The sequence below is a fragment of the Plasmodium sp. gorilla clade G2 genome (assembly GCF_900097015.1).
Source record: "Plasmodium sp. gorilla clade G2 genome assembly, chromosome: 8".
NCBI classification, from domain to species: domain Eukaryota; phylum Apicomplexa; class Aconoidasida; order Haemosporida; family Plasmodiidae; genus Plasmodium; species Plasmodium adleri (nom. inval.).
In genome coordinates, this window is record NC_041700.1 from 137174 (window position 1) to 160000 (window position 22827).

Here is a 22827-nt window from a genome sequence, read left to right on the forward strand (position 1 = left end):
TAATTTTGTTTATTCATTGTATTTTGTATAAGAGAATTTTTTATATAATTAAGAATATATATATATATATATATATATATATATGTATGTATGTATTTATTAATTTATTCTTTTATTCTATTTTTTATTTTTTATTATTTATTATTTATTTTTTATTATTTATTTTTTATTTTTTACTTTTTATTTTTTACTTTTTATATTTTATTTTACTTGTTCCTCATATTTTTCAATTTTGTAGTACATAATATTTTCTTTCTGATTTTATATCATCATCGCCACTCATTAATTGGAGATGAGTAATATTTAATGAAGGAAAGAAATATATTATTATATAAAATTAATATGTATTTATTGTTTCTTCTTATATTTATTTTTTATTTTCTTTGAGAATATATAAAACATGAAAATTTTGAGATCATAAGAATTTGTCCCATTTTTAATTTATTATAGTTTACACAACACAAAAAAAAAAAAAAAATAATAATAAAATAATAAAATAATAATAATAATATAATAATATAATAATGTTTTATATGTATACAAAATAAATATATACAATTAGTTTATTATTAATTTTTTTTTTTTTTTTTTTTTTTTTTTTTTTTTTTTTTTTATCATCCCCCTTTTGAACACTTCAAATTATTTATAAAGAGCTAACGTTTGTTCTTAAGCACACATAAAAAAAAATATATATATATATTTATTTATCTTTGCATATATGTTTACATAATTAATTTGTTTCTTCTTTTTTTTTTTTTTTTTTTTTTTTTTTATTAAAAATTGAATAATGAGAAAATATAATGGGAACGTCAAAAGAAGCAGAGACGACGAATATGACGAGAATGAAAATGTAAATGGAGAGCGGACTAGCATAACGTTAGTGCGAGCAACTTTATTACCAATATTAAGTATAGGTAAGAATGAAAAGACAACATTATTTCATCCTTTTAAGAATCCCTTACCTGGTTTTGTAAGTGACAAGACATTATATTTGAAGAAGACATTAGGTGTAAAGGTGAGAAAAACCGGTTGGATTAATTTGATGAAGAATTCTATTCCTAGAAGATCTGATGAAACAGAAGAACAAGGAAAGATAGAAGAAGTTATTAAAAAGCATGAACCGTTAATTTTATATGAAGATGAGAATGATAAGATTGAAGTTGATCCTATATTAGCTCAATATTTAAGAGAACATCAAAGAGAAGGTGTTCAATTTGTTTTTGAATGCTTAATGAATATAAAGGATGATAAAATAAGTGGATGTATATTAGCTGATGATATGGGTCTTGGTAAAACATTACAGAGTATAACTGTTTTATATACCTTATTAAAACAAGGATTTCATAAAAAGTCCGCTGTACGTCGATGTTTAATTTTATGTCCAGCTAGTTTAATAAACAATTGGAATGATGAAATAAATAAATGGATTCCAAATAGATGTAATGTAACATGTGTAAATGATAATGCAAAAGAGAAGATTGTAAGTAAATTAGAAGGTTTTAAATATGATATCCAATCTACTGTTTTGATATGTTCTTATGAATGTTTTCGAATAAATAATGAATTTTTAGATAAATCATCTATAGATATGATAATATGTGATGAAGCACATCGTTTAAAGAATGATAAAACCAAAACATATACAAGTATTTATAACCTGAGTGCAAAAAAAAGATTATTATTATCAGGAACTCCTATACAAAATGATTTAGGAGAATTCTATGCTTTAATATCCTTATGTAATCCTGATTTATTTGACGATATAAATTTGTTCAGAAAAAAATTTGCTAATCCTATATTGATAGGTAGAGAAAAGGATGCTACAGAAAAGGAGCAAGAGATAGCATCTGAACGTTTAACTGAATTATCTAATATTACAAATAAATTTATATTAAGAAGAACAAATAATTTATTATCTAAAGTACTACCCGTCAAATATCTGATCAATATATTTATTAAGTTAAGCCCTATTCAGGAGGCTTTATATGTATTATTCTTGAAGGATAAAAAAATATTAAAGAATGATAATACGAATAATAAAGTGAATGTATTAATAAATATAAAGAAACTTGAAAAAATATGTAACCACCCATTGTTATTGAATGCGAATGATATAAAGGAAATAGGACAAATAACATTGTCAAAAATGATAGAGGATGTGGTTCTTGAAATGCAGACGAATATGAAGTTGTCGAATAGGGTTAGTAAGGGAGAAGTTAAGCGTGGATGTGTATTAAAGGTTGATAAGAATATATCACCAAATAATAATAATAATAATAATAATATGAATAGTATGATTGATATGAACAATAATAATAATGATAATACAAATGTAAGATGTGGTAGTAGGGGTAATTCGAATGAGGGCTCTGGATATATAGGAAATAAAAGAAAACAAGTTGAATTAGATTATAACAAGCCTGTAAAAAGAATTATTGAAGAATGTAAAAGAGATATATATAGATCGTATTATAATTTTTCTTGTAAATTTTTATTATTACATTTTTTATTAAAGAATATAAAACAAAGTACTAATGATAAGGTAGTGATTGTAAGTAATTATACTCAGACATTAGATTATATGGAAATATTATGTAAAGAAAATATGTATAAATTTGTACGTTTAGATGGAGGAATAAATATAAAAAAGAGGCATAAAGTAATAAATGATTTTACTCATAGTGCTGATATATTTATATTTCTTTTATCATCTAAATCAGGAGGATGTGGTATAAATTTGATAAGTTCAAATCGTTTAATTTTATTGGATCCTGATTGGAATCCAGCTAATGATAAACAAGCTTTAGCAAGAGTTTGGAGAGAAGGTCAGAAAAAAATTTGTTATATTTATCGTCTTTTTTGCACAGGTACTATAGATGAAAAAGTGTATCAAAGACAGATAAGTAAAGATGGTTTATCTAATATGATAGTAACAACAACAAACTTGTCAAAAGACCAGATGTCTGATGAAAATGTGAAGAAATTATTTAATTATAAAATGAATACTGTATCAGAGACTCATGATAATATTGAATGTAACCGTTGTAATTTTAACGGCCCCTTTCCTAGCATTCATAGGTCAGCTTCTGAGGTTGATTCGATTAATAGGAATAAGACAAAAGCTAAGAACGACAATAATATGAATAATAACAATATTAGTGGTAGTAATAACAAAAGTGATGATGATAAAAATTATGTTGATGGTGGTGAAAATTTTGCTGAACAGCTAGAAGACTTCGAAGAAGACGATGTTAATACTTGGGCACACCATCAAAATATAGACACTGTTCCTGATAATATTTTAATAAAAGCAGTAAAGGATGCTGAAGAATATAAGAAAAATGATATGAATAGTATGCCTCTTCTTCAAAAACTTACCCACGATTTTGTTACCTTCACCATGAGCTGCAAAATAGAATATAGAGATGATTTGATCAAGCAAAAGTCGGAGCAAGCTAAAATGCGGGAGAAGGGGGAGAATCAGGTAAATGAGAAGAGCATGCAACAGATGAAATTAGAGGCCCAAAATGAGAAAAAGCGGAAGGCACATAAAAATTGTAAAAGAGAAGAAGAGGATGAAGAGGATGAAGAGGATGAAGAGGATGAAGAGGATGAAGAGGATGAAGAGGTTGAAGAGGTTGAAGAGGATGAAGAGGATGAAGAGGATGAATTTAATGGTGACGATGAGGATAATGACGAAGAAGATGAATTTGATGACGATGACGATAACGACGAAGAAGATGAATTTGATGATGATGATGTGAAGGAAGTTCCTATCCATTCAGGATTGGATAAGGTAAAAAATAAAAAGATTGAGCATATTATTGAAAGTGATGAAGACGAACCCAATGATGCATGTCGAAAGAAGTTAAACGAATTGGTTCAATATCAAAGGGAAAGGAAAAAGCGAGAGGATGAATTAATGAATAAAAAGAGGGAGCCCTTAAGTGACGACGACAAGGAGATTGTTGGTTGTTTAAAGGAGGAAAAGAGCAACATTAATAATAACACTAATGGTGGTGATAATACAACAAGTGGTGATAATAATCATAATAATAATAATAATATGAAGAAGGAGGACGAAACAAATTATAATAATAATCCTCACAATAAAAATAAAAATGATGAGAAAATAAAAAATAGTAAGGATGAACCATCTAAAAGAATTACAAGAAATATGAGCCACAGAAGTTTAGTTGAACTTCTTTCTCAAGATGAAGATTCAAAGGAGAGTTTATCTATGTCAGAGGATATAGAAGAAATATCTGCAGAAAATGTAAGTACAGATAGTTCCTATTTTATATAGAAAAACAAAAACAAAACATGTGCAAAATATATATATATATAAATATATATATATATATGAGGCGAACATAAAAAATAAAATAAAATAAAATAAAATAAAAATAAAAAATAATAGCATAGATAAATATAAATATATATGTGTAAATATTTTATTTTATTTTTTTAAATGATAGAAACAAGCCACGAATGAAGTAGAAAAGTTGTGCGAAATATTTAATTTCCCATGCATTATATAGAAAAAAAAATAATAATAAATAAAATAAAATAAAATAAAAAATATAAAAAATATATATATATATATAGAAATATAATAAAGGTACATGTGTGTACACCATCACGTCATCGTTGCACAAGAAGTAATAAAGGGGAAAAAAAAAAAAAAAAAAAAAAAAATATATATATATATATATATATATATAGAAATATAATAAATATGTAAATATAAACATTACATTTATATTGATGCTTTTTAAAACATTAACTAACCCTCTTTACAAAAAAATAAAAATCAAATATATAAATATATAAATATATATATATATATATATATATATAACAGCAATAACTTAGCACATAACTAGGAACCATCTCATACAAGATCTTTTTAAAAAAAAAATCACACATATAAAAAGTAAGAACAAAAGTACCACAAGCTTTTAAATTATAAACACAAAAAAATTTTTTTTTTTTTTTTTAATATATATATATAAAATATATATTATCATGTTATTATAGATTTTGGATAAACCAAAAATAAGTGCTTTTTTTTTTTTTTTTTTTTTTTTTTTTTGTGACTAGGGCGTGTAAGAAATTGAGCGCACACATACATCTGTGGGATAGTAACAAAGTTGTAACAAAAAAAAAAAAAAAAAAAAAAGAAGTAAATATATATATAATCCAAAATATAATAAAAATATGTAAACATATAAAAATACATTCTAAATTATATATATAAATTTATCAAATCATGTGTGACTTGGAAAAAAAAAATTAACAAAAAAAAAAAAAAAAAAAAAAAAAAAAAAAAAAAAATATATATATGTATATATATATATATATATATATATATATACATATATAGATATATTATATATTCATGAACATATATTTGTTAGAATGGTTTATTTTTTTTTATTCTAATTTTTTTTTTGTTTTGAGAATTATTAATTGTTTAATATTTGTATATATAATATATATATTATATAGATATATATATATTATATATAGATATAATATATATAATTATATATATATATATATTTATAAAATATAATTATTTTTTTTTTTTATCGAATGTTTCCTCATTTTTATAATTTTTTAAAACATATAAATATAATAATATATATATAAAATAATAAATATATATATATATATATATATATATATTGTATATTTTTATTTTTTTATAATAATTAATACCGTCAAGAAATTTTGTAGTTTTCTAATTATTTAGCATGTATATATAATATATATGTATTGTATATATATATATATATAACAAATTAATGAAATAATAAAATAAATGAGAATGAGAATATATTGAGGAAATAGGCTCATTATGAAAAAATAAAATAATTCAAAAATAATGTTACAAAGTTTCTGTTCAATAATCCAATAAATGTTTTGGTCGTATATGAAAATTGTTCATTTTAAAAAATAACATTAGTGGTAAAAAAAAAAAAACCAAAAAAAAAAAAAAAAAAAAAAAAAAAAAAGGTAAAAATAAAATAATAAGAATAAATATAGATACATATTAAGGATATCATATTTATATATAAATCACAATGAAGAAAAAAAATGAAAGGAAGACGAATGTAGAGCAAGCCATGAGTGATTATCTGTTAAACCTTAGTCAAATATATAACCAGTCCAGTTCATTTAGTGATAATGATAATATTTATAATAATAATGATATTAATAATAATAATAATAATAATAAGAGATATTTAAAATTTAATAATTTTGGTATTGACAATATGATGAGAAAAAAAGGTGACGAATTATTTTTAAAAGATGATATAAATTATATTGATAATAAAAGAATTCAATTGTCATATTATGATAAGGTTATGAATAATATATTTTCAAAGAAAGAAAGAGAAATTTATAGGAACATACAAAATATTATTAAAACACAAGAAAGAAATGATACAGATATAGAAGTAAATGAATATTTATATACTTATTTATTTATTCTAGCTATTAAAAAAATGTTCTATGATATTATAGCACAGAAAAAAATGGAATGCTACAGAAATATAATTCGTAATCATAATATAAATAAAAATATGTATCATAAAAAGGATATATATGAAAGTGTAAATAATAATTTATGTAAATTAAAATATAATTCAAATGAAAAAAGTGGACAACCAAATGAACATGCGTATTACTCAACGGATATTAAAATGGGTTTTCATGAATTAACTCATAATATAGAAAATATGCAAAAAAATGTGAAAAAAAATATGAATAATAAACAATCTGAAAATAATATTTATGATGATAATAGTGGTGAGGATAGAAAGGTTGATGATGAAAATAAATTTAAAGAAAATTTAAAAAAAAAAAATTATCATCACGAATTGAAAAACTTAGATAGTCGCACTACAGGGAGTTTTAATTCGTTAGACTATAAAAATGAAGATAGCAAGTGTGATGATAATAAGTGTGACAATAATGAGTGTAATAATAACCAGTGTGATGATAATAAATGTGATGATAATAAATGTGATGATAATAAGTGTGATGATAATAAATGTGATGGTCTTCCGAAGGATGAAATTACATACAGTGCTTCCTCTAACAATGATGCAGATAAGATACAAAGAAATAAAAGCAACAATTTTTATAAAAATTATATTATTTTTTTATACAATAAAATGAAGAAGAATAAATATTATTGGATTGTTCCTTTAAGTGTTATATCTTGCATATATATATATTACAAAATGAGAGTCCGTGTTTGCTTTTTTTTTAAAAATACTTATATAAATACATGTAGATTTATTACAAATTTATTTTTTAATAATAATGGGTTACACGGAAATGAGAATTTAATACTTAAAGATTATAATCATTTTTTTAATAATATAAATAGAAATAATATAAAGACCATATTATTTAATCCATCCAGTAATACATTCACATATATGTTAGAAAAAAATACTCCAAAAAGTTCAGGACTTATGATGTATAATAGTAGATTGAATAATAGTGAAAGTGGCACTGTTGGAAGTAGCTGGTTATCATCATCATCATCATCATCTTCATCTATATCACCATCGTCTACACATAATAATAATATATTATATATGATATATTATAATGATTATATTATGAAATATCTTTTAAAAAATAAAGTTTATGAACATGTAGATTTTAGAGTTGACGATAAATTATTAAAATTATCTATATATGATATTATTAAAAGAAATATGTTTGATATTTTAACCTATGCATTTTCAATTATAACCTTTTATTATATTTATGAAAAAAATATATCTAATTGTAATAGTATAGATTATTCATTTGAAAAACAGAAAAAATTACAATCATTAAACGATATTATATTAAATGATAATACAAAAAGAGAAATAAAAACCATGTTATTTTTTGTTTTATATTCAAAAGTATTTAATGAACCACTTAATTGTGATACCATTTTGTTTTCTGGTGACACAGGGACAGGTAAAACAATGTTAGCTAAAACTATAGCAAAAGAATTAAATTTCGATTTTTTGCATGTATCAGGTTCTACATTTATAGAATTATATATAGGAAGTGGAGCATCTAAAATAAGATCCTTATTTAAAAAAGCAAAAAAAAATAATAAACCTATGGTAATCTTTATAGATGAAATAGATAGCATAGGAATAAGTCGTTCTATGAATAATGATGTATCTATATCAAATCAAGAATATGCACAAACATTGAATCAATTATTGATAGAATTAGATGCATTGCATGAATATAATAAACATCATATGTTATCAGAAGGGCAGAAACAATGGAATATTTTCATGTATCTAAAAAATAAAATCATTCATAATATTTATGGCAAAGAAAACAAAACACACAACAACAACAACAATAATAATAATAATAATAATAATAATAATAATAATGATGATGATGAATATTTAAGTGTGAAGGGTCATACAATATATGGAAAAAATTCCTACCATAATATTAATAATAATAATAATAATAATAGATGGGGTGAACATCAAACATATAGTGATAATGAAGAGATCGATGAAAATAAAGCTTATGATATTTTTAATTATTATTTAAACAATGATTTAAGTATATACGAAATTGAAGAGTTATTTAATTTGAAGAAATATAGAACCCAACATTTTATTCTTTTTATAGGAGCTACGAATAGATATAAACAATTAGATTCTGCATTAATAAGAGCAAAGAGATTTGATAAAGTAATACATTTTAATCTACCTAACGTTAATACACGTATGAAGTTATTTTCTTTTTATATAGATAAATATATAAAAACGAATAGATGTTATAATCATATGAATAAGAAAAAAAATGAATTTCTTATATCTCCTAAAGATCATGATTCTTATATAAATCATGATAGTAATTATTATGATATAAATGAAAAGGAAGATGTGTTTACATACATAAATGAAACAGAAAATATAAAAGATAATATAAATAAATATGATGATGATAATAATAATATTCATCCTTGTGATAGTAATACTTCCAATACAGATATATACAATAAAAAAATTAAGAATACTAACTTACAAAATAAAAATAATTTAATATATGGAATACAACCATATAATAATAAATATGATCAACAATATTATAATCATTTTAATTATTTTAATTTTAATTTTAATTATAATATAAAATATGGATCAAGTTTAAAACCATTTATTATAAATAAAAATAAAAAAGTACATGAAAAAAATACACATATATTTAATAATACAGATATATTTAATAATATAGATATATTCACTCTATCCATCCTAACATTTCATTGTAATTGTGCTGATATTGATCAATTAATATATTCAGTTAAATCAAATATAATGACAACAAGAAATATTATTAATAAAAAAGAATTCAATGTTAATAATTTATTAATGGCTAATATGAATGATATGTTATATAAAAAATTTACATATGATAATCATTTAGATAAAATAGTATCACAAAAAAATATAGATGAGCAGGAACCATTTTCATCATCCTTTAATAACAGAATATTTAATGCATGCAATGTAGATTGTGAAGAATATTTTAATAAGTTCCTTACATATTGTAATAATATTTTTTTGGATAAAATAAAAAACATGCGAGAAAAAAAAAGGAATCAAAATGAAAATATTCAAAAGGTAAGTGATAAGGTGTTAAAGAAGTGTAGCAATAATGATGATGATAATAATAATAATAGTGATGATGATAATAATAATAATAGTGATAATAATAATAATAATAATGATGATGATAATAATAATAATAATAATGATGATAATAATAATATTTATTGTGATGATACAGATGAACAAAATAATAATGAATATTGTAGTAATGATGGTTTTAAAAAAAATATGAACAATTCATATTTTACAAATGATGAATATATAAATTATAACAACAACAATAATAATAATAATAATAATATTAATAGAATGAATATGAAAAGTTATTTATCATATGATGATTTATTACTTTTATATGAATCCAAAAAAATTAAGTTACACTTGTGGGACCATAATTTAAATGACATACATAATAATAATTTAAATATGCATACTAATAACTCTTTTATAAATGAACAGATGCAATATTATTTATTATGGAAATCAATACAAACGTATTTTAATACTTTACATTTAAATTATAAGAATATTAGTTTTTAAACAGTATGACAGAATTACTGTTTCTTAAAAAAATTACAATTAATATTAAAATATATGGATATTTATAATATTTGTATATTTATAATATTTGTTATTTTTGTTATATTTGTTATATTTGTTATATTTGTTTTATTTGTTATATTTGTTTTATTTGTTATATTTGTTTATTTTTTATGGTTAAAAAATTTTTATGTGCCTTAAGAATTTCCTATTAAAATATTTTTATAAATATATCTATTCTACATAATAAAAAAAAAATATATATATATATATATAATATATATAATATATACATATATAAAGAAAAGGTATTTTTAAAATAATATACATATATATTATTATATATATATATATATTTATATTATTTTTTTATATTTTTTTGTTTTTTATATAATTCATTTGTTTATTAAAAAATATAATAAATAAATATATATATAGAAATATGTTCCGTTTTTTTTTTTTTTTTCTTTATCTAAATAATTTATATATATATATAAAATGAAAGCAAATTAATATATATATTATATATATATAATATTTTTAATGTTAATTTTTTTTTTTTTTAATTCTTCCCACCTTTTTAAAATAACATTTAGAAACATTCTTTGTATTTATGTATAATTTTTAAAATTAAAATAAAAAAATAAAAAAAAAAAAAAAAAAAAAAATACAATTATGCATATATAATATATATATATATAATACAAGGTTAATATGTATTTTATATATATTATGTTTTATTATTATTTTTTTTTTTTTTTAAAAAAAGAATTAAACACAAGAGTTACACAACTATCAAGGTGGTAAAATTAAATAATATATATATTATATATATATATATATATTATGTTTTATTTTATTTTATTTTATTTTTTTTTTTTTTGTGTGCATTTCTTGAAGTTTCTTATTTTGTTCTACTTCTATATATAACAAAAAAACAAATTCCAAAAAAATAAGAGAATATGTTTATTTTGTTATTTTAATTTTTTTTTTTTTTCATTCTCTTATATATGTTATTAATTTGTTAATTATTGTTATAAAATATTTTTAAAAGATAATTAATTTATTTTTAACAATCATATATACATACATATATATATATATAATATATATGTAACATTTTAAATTGTTTAAATTTTTTTTTTTTTTTTTTTTTTTTTTTTTGATAATAAAAAAAATCTCATAGTATATTTTACAAGTTGTTAATTTTTTTTTTTATATGTTTATAAAAAAAGGGGTTATAATACAAAATAATATATGTCCCCTTAAACATACATATATATAAATATATATATATATATATCACATTGTTGTAATATTATAATACCTTTTTGTTTCTATATAATCATGTGTCTTTTTTTTTTTGTAAATAATGATTATTATCAATGATGTTCGGCATATACAAAATATCACTTTCTTAATGGACCTATATGTCTTAAAAATAAATAATTTGATAAAAGTTATTCAGCATTTTTTACTAATAGAAAAACAGAGAGACAAATATTTGAAATGCATAACAAGAAAAAGTAAAAGTAAAAGTAAAAATAAAAATAAAAATAAAAAGAAAAATATAAAAGAAAAAAATGTAAACGGTCATAATAATAATGATGATAATAATGAAGATCACAATGACGATCACAATGACGATCACAATGACGATCACAATGACGATAATAATGATTATCACAATGACTATCACAATGATTATCACAATGATTATCAAAATAACCAGTGTGATCTTCATGAATGTGATGATATGTGGGAAAGTCATAAAATAAAAGATAATCTATATAACATTAAATATATGAAAAAAAAAAAAATGAAACAGAATATACTGCTAGATTTTTATAAACAAATATTTACGATCTACAAAAGAAATCAACCCAATTTAATAACTTATTATGTAACTCTGATTAAAAAATTAAAAACTTTTAAATACAACATACAATTAAAAAAAATATTTATAGAAAATGTTATAAAAGAAATAAATAAAGAATATAAATCCTTTTTGATAGATTTACATTATATGTATTTTAAAATAAAAAAAGAAGTCTGCATTATTAATAATGATGATAATAAGAATGAAGGTTATGAATTACCTTCTTTTACTTTCAATAATATACACAATAAAAATATATATGTATATAAATCCATAGGTCATGTCTATAAAAATATTTTAAAAACATTAAAATTAAGATTAGAAGTCTTCTTAAATTATATATACAATCTTTCTAATAATATATCTAAAAAGATAAATATTTATATGGCACATATATTTTCCCTGTTGATAGAAACACAGGACGGATTATTCAACTCAATAAGGTAACTCTCACACAACAAATAATATTGTTATAAAAATATATATATATAAAAATATATATATATATATATATATATATATATGTATATAATTAATTTTTTATTTTTTTTTTATGTTATAGTAAAAGGAAAGAATATTTAAAGGAGATCATAAAAATTATAAGTGACCAGGATAATAGGTATTTTATAAAATAATATATATATATATATATATGCAACAATATATATATATATATATATATATATATTTTTGTAGTGAGCATGTGAATAACAGAATATCGTGCGATGCCTTATTGCATACAACTAATAATAATGATATTGAAGAAGATGGATTTGAAAAATATAATCTTATAGATAATTATAATATGAATAATGTTGATCATACGAATCATTATATGTCACAGAATAAATTTGCTTTTACAAATTTAAATTTTATAACACGATTTTATGAAAACAATTATTATGGAAACGAAAATGATAATGTAAGGAGAGATTCAAACTACTTCCAGAATGAACAAGAAAATGTTAATGAGAACGACCATATAAAGGATGAGAAAAAAGATGTAATCGATGTGCAAGATAATATAAATGGAAAGATGCAAGAACAAAAAGATCAAAATAAAGATGATAATAATAATAATAATAAAAACGTAGTAAAGTAAGATACATTAAAATATAATATATGAACCATGTTGGTATATATAATATGAGTTATCTATATTTTATTTTTCATTCATTGTATTATTATATATATATAAATATGTATATTTTTTTGTTTTTGTTTTTTTATTAGACTACGGATGAAGAAGGAGGTTATAACCATAAAAAATGTAACAAAAAAAAAAAAAAAAAAATATATATATATATATAGAAGAATAAATGAATATATAACATTTTAATATGTACATATTATAATTATATATATATATATATAATATTATTGTTTTATATTTTTAGATTATTACGTTTTATAAAAAATTTAAAGGGTATTTTAAAGTATGCAAGAAAAATATGTGTGAACTGTCTCCTTCCCTTATGATAAAAGAGGTATTCAACATAAATAAATATAAATAAATAAATATATATATATATATATATATATATATTTATTTATTTATATATTCATTTAATTTTTTTTTTTTTTTGTAAAGGGAGAAGCACTACATGAACTTGTTGTCCGTTTATTAAATCATTATAGCAGTATAATAAAAATAAACAAATTCTTTTATAAATCCTTTAAGAAAAATATTTATGTAAGCTTATAAACGAAACAGACAAATATATACATATATAAAATATATGTATATATATATTTATTTATTTATATTTATTTATCTTTATTTGTATAGAATTTTAAACTGCTTGATAAGGAAAACAAAATGGTAAATTATAAAATTTAATATATAAAAATATTTCAAAGTGAATATATTACACTAATATATGACATACATTTCAATTTTGTATATGTCATATGATTATATATATATATATATATATACATATATTTTTATATATATATTTTTATTTTTATATATAGATATATATACTTAAGGAAATATATTTATTATTACATTTCCATATAAGTCATATATGGACAACTATAAAAGAACATACAGAAGAATTAAAAAATATAAAAAATAAAATAACACAAGAAAATAATTTCTTCGATATATTTGTGTAAGTGAAAAGAATATATGTCTTTAAAGATGCATGTAATTTATAATTTAACTCATAACTACGTTAAACATAATATATTACATATATATATTATATGTATGTTTCTTTGTATAGATCATATGTAATTAAAAATTTAGGCACTGGAGATATGACCCCCGAATTATTTGAGAAAATTAAAAATGTAGAAAATAAAATAACAAAAGGGTAAATATTAAAAAATATAAGAATTGTAATATTAAATGTATATTAATGTGCACATATATATATATATATATATATATATATATATATATTTATTTATTTATTTTATAGAAAAGAATCGAGCAGATCAAGTAACGTCTTAAAGCATATAATAATTTCTATAATCATTTTACGACCATATTGTTTATATTTTATATTTTATTTATTTTTTTTAATTTGAGCAGTTACCTTATATAAGTGGAGAAATTTGATTAAAATAAATACAGAGATAGACTTGAAACATGGAGAGGTAAAGAAAAGTACACACACACATATATATATATGAAATGATAAATATTTTTAAAATTTTTTTTCTTCTTTACGTAGGAAGTACCTATATTACAGATCCTTTCATTTCCATATGACGAATTTTTTAAGTAAAAAAAAAAAAAAAAAAAAAAAAAAAAGAAAAAGAAAAAGAAAAAATAAAAATAAAAAAAAGTGCATTTGCCAACATATATAATATATATATATATATGTATGTATTTTTTTTTTTTTTAGTGAACTTATTGAAGAAAATTATAATGAAGAAAATATATTTAAAAAGTCAGCTTTTGAAATGTACAAAATATATTCCAAGTATTGTTATTCTAATAATCGAAAGGAAGTGAAGGAATGTGTGGGTGTGCACTTGAAGAGTAAGAAAAAAAAAAAAAAAATAATAAATAAAACATATACATATATATATATATATATATATATATATATATATTTATATATATTTATTTATATTTATTTATTTTGTAGGGACGTGCTTATACCAGGAAAATAATTTTATTAATAAAGTGCTACATTTTTTACAAGCCAAAAAATGTAACCATATTTGTATGCTCAGCATCGAACAAAATAACATCCTCACAAGCTCCAATATTCTAGTCAAGATATTTAACAAGAAAAATGAACAAGATAAAAAATTTGCTTTTAATTTAATTCTTCATTATTATTTAAAGCAAGAAAAAAGTAAGGATACTTATGAAATGAATGATACTGATAAAAATATTACACAAACAGAAAATCAACACATATGTGACCATGTCAGTTATGATAACACTTCCATTTCTCTTCTAGATAAAGAAAAAATAATAAATGAAAAAAATGAAAGTGACGATGAAAAAAAAAGTATTCATAATCTTATTAATGATGGTAAAACAAAGAATATGGATGATAATGAGGAACACGAAGAAAATACCACTCTATTTAAAGATGATATAATTAATGGAGAACCCAAACTTTCTGATGAAGATTCTACTTTTGAAAATATGAGCGATGAAGTTTTAAATATGATCAAAAAGATATATGAAGAAAAGAAAAAAAAAAAACTTGAACGTAAAAGGAAAAAGAAAAAAGAAAAAAAAAATGAAACTGAAACTGAAATGAATGTACAATATATGAAAGATGTAAAAGATGTAAAAGATGTAAAAGATATAAAAGATACAAATAATGTTCAAAATTTACTAGATACAAATAATGTTCAAAATTTACTAGATACAAATAATGTTCCAAATTTACTAGATACAAATAATGTTACCAATTTACATCGTCTACATTATAATGATAGCAAGCCAATTGTGTCATCCTCCCATTTTAATAATTATCCAAATAAAAAAAGTGATGTACACATTAATAATGATATCCCTAATCTGAATAATAAACATAATGAAAATAAGACTACTATTATAGATGACAAAAAAGAATTCGAAGAAGAAAAAAATAAATGTCCATTTCTAGAAATAGATGATCATATCTATGAAATAAAAGATAAAGATCATTTGAATCATATAATGCGTAGTTCTATGAATTCTTTTAATTGTGCTTTATCAAAAAAAATATTAATTCAAGGGAAAATATTTATTACAATGGATGGTATTTATTTTATATCTCTTTTTAATTCTCTTTTTTCAAAGAATACAATATTAAAAATAAAATATTTAGATATTGTATCTGTTGAAAAAATAACCATTCTTCATTTTTTGGCTAACTCAATAAAAATTATAACAAAATATAAATCTTTTGTATTTACATCATTTGTGCATCGTAACCATTGTTATAATTTAATTATGGATATGATTTTTGAGAATAATAATACCCATGTTATTCCAAAAAAAGGAACTGTTATAATTGATAGGTATCAAGAATATGATACAGATGAAAAGTATGATGCTAGCGATGAGGTAGATGATACCAATGATGTTAATTATGATATGAAAAAAGAAATTATAACTAGTGACATAATAAATGATTATAAAAATAATAATATTATAGATCACTATATGAAAAATGATGAAATGTTATTAACAGATAGTTCAAAAATTAAAAATGATGTTGTTGAAAATATAAATGACAATAAAACTAAAAATTATATGACACATGGGAAATGTCCAATAATTGATATATCTAATAAAACAAATTACAATCCTATAATTTATGTTGAAACTGTAAAGAGGTACATACCTTTAAATATTGATACAGAAGAAAATGATATACTAAAAAATAACAACTTTATAAATTGTATAAATTATATTGATAGTTTATATATTAATCATAACTTTAAAGATATTTTTCTAGATATATATTCGAATTTACAAAATCAATATAATCCATTAGTAAGAAGTGTATTAGATAAAAAACCCATAAATTTATCATATGAACATATAAAAGATATAAAAAATCTTATGTATAATAAAACATATTTAACATATACAACTGAATATAATATCTTATTGTTTGATAATGAAACGAAATTAATTGGTTTACCTGATAGATCAAATGTCCAAGAAATTTTGAGCTTTTATTTTTTAAAAAATAATATTATTATTCAAAAAATAATTACACTTTTAACTAATATACCTTTAGCTAGTTCATTTAATACAATCGTTACATTAAATATACATAATATTATCAACCAAAATACAAATAATTATTATACACAAATTGATTTCTCATATGATATCGAATTTATTAAAAGTACATTCTTTAAAAGTCATATTAAAAATAATGCTATGCCCAAACTTGAAAAATCAATTAAAGATTTGAAAGATTATACAAAAACAGCTATTTTACAAATATATCAAAATTATGATAATCAAACAAAAAATAATAATAATAATATAAATCATGAACAACATAATAATATAAACCATCAAAATAAAAATAACAATTATCAATCTTTTACATTCAAAAATAATATACATATGGCCAAAAAGGACCTTCAACATATGACTATAAATGAAATTCGCAAATTTTTTAAAAATGATTTTAAATCTGTGGATCATTTTTCATCATATACACCACGTAAGTTAAAAAAAATTATTTAATATATATATATATATATATATATATATATTGTCATTATTTTTTATTATTTTTTCCTTTTCAGTTATGTACTTTTTAATAGTATCCATTACGGCATTTCTAATTTATAAATTACTTGATATTAAATATCATTTATGAGTTAAAAAAAATGGAAACGCCAACACTAATCATTAACCCGATAATTAAAAGTGTAAATATATAAATATATATATATATAAATATATACATACATATATATATTTTATTTTTTTTTATTTTTTTTTTTTTGTGTTTCTCCTTTTTATAATTTGTCCTTTTTTGTCATTTGTCATATTTTGATATTTGCTTAATATTTGATTTTTTTTAAAATAATCCCAAACCTTTTAAATAATAAATTAAATATATAATATATATATATTCTTCTATATGTAAATAGAAGAATAATTTTGTAACTTTCTTTTTATTTCGTATATTAATAAATCCTATAAATATAGGTTTATTATATATATATAATATTATATATGTGATATATATATGTATATAATATTTTTCTATCTTATATTATTCTCATTAAAGATTAAGGACTACATTCAATATTACATTTAGACACTTTTGAATTTTTTTTTTTTTTTTTTTTTATATAATTTTATAAATATATTGAAATAATATTATTATAAATAAAAATAAAAAGAAATATATATATATATTATAATATATGTATATATTTTTTTTATCAATGAAATTTTATTTCGATACCTAAAAAAAAATTTTCTTTTTTTTTTTTTTTTTTTTTTGCGAAAGGGCAAAAATAAAATATAAAAATTTATATATTTTACCTGAACAGTTCATATTTTTTTTTTTTTTTTTTTTTTTGATAAGCCGAAAAAAAAAGAAAAAGGTATATAAATTTTTTTAATTAACATTATAAAACATTAAAATATAAGAAAATATATATAAATAAAGAAGTATATATATATATATATATATATATATATATATGTATATATTTATTTTAATATATTTTTGATTTTATAATTATATTATATTATTTATATTTTCCTTTTTTTTCTTTTCTTTTTTTTTTTTTTTTTTTTTTCTCTTCGGCGTGTGTATAATATATATATTATATATATATATATATATCATGTATTAAGTTTTTTATTTATTTATTTATTTATGTTGGTATAACTTAAAATTGTTTCCTATACCTTTTGTTATACCTTGTAACTTATTTTATATTACCTATCTGTTAGCTTTTATTTTTTGAATTTAATATTTTCCCTTTGAGCTGTTGAAATGCCGAGAGAAATTATCACACTTCAATGTGGTCAATGCGGAAATCAAATAGGTGTGGAATTTTGGAAACAGCTATGCAATGAACATAATATTGATCAAGAGGGTATAATAAAAAATAATAATTTTTTAAATGAAGATAGGAAAGATATATTTTTTTATCAAGCCGATGATGAACATTTTATTCCTAGAGCTTTGTTATTTGATTTAGAACCTCGTGTAATTAATAGTATCCAGGCTAGCGAATATCGAAATTTGTATAATCCTGAAAATATGTTTATTTCTAAAGAAGGTGGAGGTGCCGGTAATAATTGGGGGTGTGGATATAGTCAAGGACATAAAGTAGAAGAAGAAATTATTGATATGATTGATAGAGAAGTAGATAATAGTGATAATTTAGAAGGATTTATATTATCTCATTCAATAGCTGGTGGTACAGGTAGTGGTATGGGTAGTTATTTATTAGAATTATTAAATGATAATTATTCAAAAAAAATGATTCAAACCTTTTCTGTATTTCCATTATTAACAAATGAAAGTAGTGATGTAGTTGTACAGCCATATAATAGTATATTAACATTAAAAAGATTAATATTAAGTACCGATAGTGTTGTTGTAATAGATAATACATCTTTAAATAGAATATTTGTAGAAAGATTAAAATTAAATAATCCTACATTTCAACAAACGAATACAATTATATCTAATGTAATGTCTGCATCAACCACAACATTAAGATATCCAGGAAGCATGAATAATGATATGATAAGTTTAATATCTTCCCTTATTATTAATCCTAAATGTCATTTCTTAATAACTTCTTATACACCTATAACTATTGACAAACATATATCTAATGTGCAAAAAACAACTGTGCTAGATGTAATGAAAAGATTATTACATACAAAAAATATAATGGTATCAGCACCTGTTCGAAGAGGAATGTATATATCTATTTTAAATATAATAAGAGGAGAAACAGATCCTACACAAGTACATAAAGGTTTACAAAGAATTAGAGATAGAAAATTAGTTAATTTTATTAAATGGAATCCAGCATCTATACAAGTTACATTAGCTAAACAGTCACCACATGTAGTATCTCCACATAAAGTATGTGGATTAATGATGGCAAATCATACATCTATATCTACATTATTCGAAAGATGTGTAACACAATTTGATAGGTTATATAAAAGAAGAGCATTCTTAGAAAATTATAAAAAAGAATCCATGTTCTCAAGTGCCGACGGACAAGGAAACTTTGAAGAAATGGAATCTTCTAAAGAAATCACACAAAATTTAATTGATGAGTATAAAAGTGCTGAAAGGGAAGATTATTTTACTAACATATAAACATAATTTTTTTAACATTTTATCATAAAACATAAACATGTAGTTATATCTATATGTGTATGAAAATATATGAGTTATACTTTATCTGCGGTGAACTTTTTTCTATTTTTTTTTTTTTTTTTTCTTAAATATGAAAATTGTAATTATAAATAAATATAAATAAATATAAATATATATATATATATATATATATATATATATATATTTATTTATTTATTTATATATATTTATATTTACCTATGTGCAATTATGCTACACATAAGTAGACTTATTTTTATTTTATTATAATTTTTTTTTTTTTCATTGTACTCTTAAAAATTCAACTTTATATAACTTATAAATATCTATTTTATTTTTTTAAAATATTATTATTTTTATCATTGTTTTTTTTGTTGATGGTAAATATATGTGTTATAAAAAAAAAAAAAACATATATATATGTATAAAATACATAAATAAATATATATATATATATGTACATACATTTATATTTATTTATGTTCCCCTGTGGTGGAAGCATTGAGTAACACATAAAAAATATACAGATAAAATTTTTTTTTTTTTTTTTTTTTTTTTTTTTTTTTTTTTTTTTTTTTTTTAAAATAACTTCTTGAGAGATAGCGTCCCATTTTTTTTACATTCACCACATACATCCAGCTGCGGGAAGTAATGTTGAAGGGTAGACATAATCAGCTGAATTTAAAACACATGGAAGAACATATGGTTCTTCATATTCAACACCTTTACTTGTAACCTTAACGATTTGTATAAAGTTTGATGCAGTAGCATCTCTAAAATATAAAATTCTTAAACATTCATTTATTAAGATTCGTGCTTCTTCTTCTGACATATTATCTTTATAATGATCTCTTAATAATGTAAGAGCGAAATATCTAGCATATCCTGTAGTGATATAATCATCACAAAAATTTGTTCCATGCATATCTACAAATCCAATATATAAATCGTCTTTATGGATTTCTTTATATTCTTCATTGTTTTTATATTCATTATATTCATCATCATCTTTATTATTTGTATATAATAAAACATTATCATCATTATTATCATATTTTTGTGAATTTATTCCTGCTATAATTATATTATTAAATAAGGGATCTATCCTATTTTTTCTAACATAAAAAATTCTACTTACATACGAATGGTAATGTTGAGGTGTATACATATCTTCTTTTCTTTTCTTCTCACTTAAATTATTTATATTTTTACGTGTAAGTAACTCATTCAAATATTGAGCATCAGCTAGCTCACCACTAAAACCCATAACCGTCTTATTATTTATTTTAAAAATTCTTTCGACATTCTGAAATTTTGCATAACTACCATAGCTAGCTAAAATAGGGAAAAAAAAAAAAAAAAAAAAAAAAAAAAAAAAAAAAAATATATATATATATATATATATATGTATATATGTATTTATATAAATATGTGAAAATATACAAATGGTATGCACATATATATATATATATATATGTAAATACATTTATATGTGTTTATATTTTTATTTGTTACCTTTTCTATCTGCTGCAATCATTATACCATATTTGTATTTTATTGCAATCACGGATGTACCTGTTACCACTGGGCCTAACGTCATTTTTATTTCTTTCTTTTTTAATATTACAAATGTTAGAAAAACTACAAAAATATTAAATATTATGTAATATATATGTGATATGTTATATATTTTTTATATTTTATATTTTATATATTTTATAAATGTTTTATTATACATATATATGTTGTATATTTTTCATTTTATCTTTTTATTTATATGTGCAAAGGTACAAATTAAATTAATATGCTCCATATATATATATATATATATATATATATATTTTTTTTTTTTTTCTTTACCTGTTTATATTTTATTAAATAAAAAAAATATATATTTTTTTCTTTTTTGTATAATATTATTATATCATAATATTTCGCTTAACGATATTTCTTAATTATAATTTTTACTTTCTTATAAATACAATATATTTATATATAAACAAGAAATACAATAAAATATAATGCGAATATATGAATTTTTTTTATTTTTATTATGAAAATGAAAAAGGATATTTATAAATACACATATAAATATATTCAAGTAAAAAAAAAAAGAAAAAAAAAAAAAAAAAAAAAAAAATATTAATTAGAGGTATTAGAATATAATATATATATAAAACGTATATATGTAATATTTTTTATTTTTAACGGATATAAATAATATACATATAAATAATATATATGTAAATATTATACATATAAATATTATACATATAAATATTATACATATAAATATTATACATATATACATATATATATATATATTTTTTATACAATATTTCCATATTTGTATGTATTTACAAAATATAATATTTTTAAAAAACAAAAAAGAAAAAAAGAAAATATTAACACTTTTAAAATTGTT

At 20.0% G+C, this 22827-nt stretch overlaps 5 protein-coding genes across 5 annotated transcripts; 4 read left to right on the forward strand and 1 right to left on the reverse strand.

Annotated features, from left to right (window-relative positions):
* Positions 1–787: 787 nt before the first annotated feature.
* PADL01_0802800 (DNA repair protein RAD54, putative) lies at positions 788–4306 on the forward strand (the record flags this gene model as incomplete). Its single annotated transcript, XM_028681364.1, has 1 exon — positions 788–4306. One exon carries the CDS (start codon positions 788–790, stop codon positions 4304–4306), a length of 3519 nt encoding a protein of 1172 aa, XP_028537749.1.
* A 1783-nt stretch (positions 4307–6089) lies between these two features.
* PADL01_0802900 (AAA family ATPase, putative) lies at positions 6090–10208 on the forward strand (the record flags this gene model as incomplete). The annotated part of the gene is made up of 1 exon (XM_028681365.1): positions 6090–10208. The coding sequence occupies one exon, from the start codon at positions 6090–6092 to the stop codon at positions 10206–10208; it is 4119 nt and encodes a 1372-aa protein (XP_028537750.1).
* A 1372-nt stretch (positions 10209–11580) lies between these two features.
* PADL01_0803000 (conserved Plasmodium protein, unknown function) lies at positions 11581–17894 on the forward strand (the record flags this gene model as incomplete). The annotated part of the gene is made up of 15 exons (XM_028681366.1): positions 11581–12530; positions 12650–12706; positions 12784–13185; positions 13321–13357; positions 13485–13574; positions 13679–13780; positions 13877–13909; positions 14065–14204; positions 14319–14408; positions 14517–14536; positions 14627–14694; positions 14772–14821; positions 14946–15082; positions 15192–17735; positions 17821–17894. 15 exons carry the CDS (start codon positions 11581–11583, stop codon positions 17892–17894), a joined length of 4794 nt encoding a protein of 1597 aa, XP_028537751.1.
* A 1137-nt stretch (positions 17895–19031) lies between these two features.
* Positions 19032–20384, forward strand: PADL01_0803100 (tubulin gamma chain; the record flags this gene model as incomplete). The annotated part of the gene is made up of 1 exon (XM_028681367.1): positions 19032–20384. One exon carries the CDS (start codon positions 19032–19034, stop codon positions 20382–20384), a length of 1353 nt encoding a protein of 450 aa, XP_028537752.1.
* A 640-nt stretch (positions 20385–21024) lies between these two features.
* Positions 21025–22002, reverse strand: PADL01_0803200 (proteasome subunit beta type-4; the record flags this gene model as incomplete). The annotated part of the gene is made up of 2 exons (XM_028681368.1): positions 21025–21737; positions 21918–22002. The coding sequence occupies 2 exons, from the start codon at positions 22000–22002 to the stop codon at positions 21025–21027; spliced, it is 798 nt and encodes a 265-aa protein (XP_028537753.1).
* Positions 22003–22827: the final 825 nt, after the last annotated feature.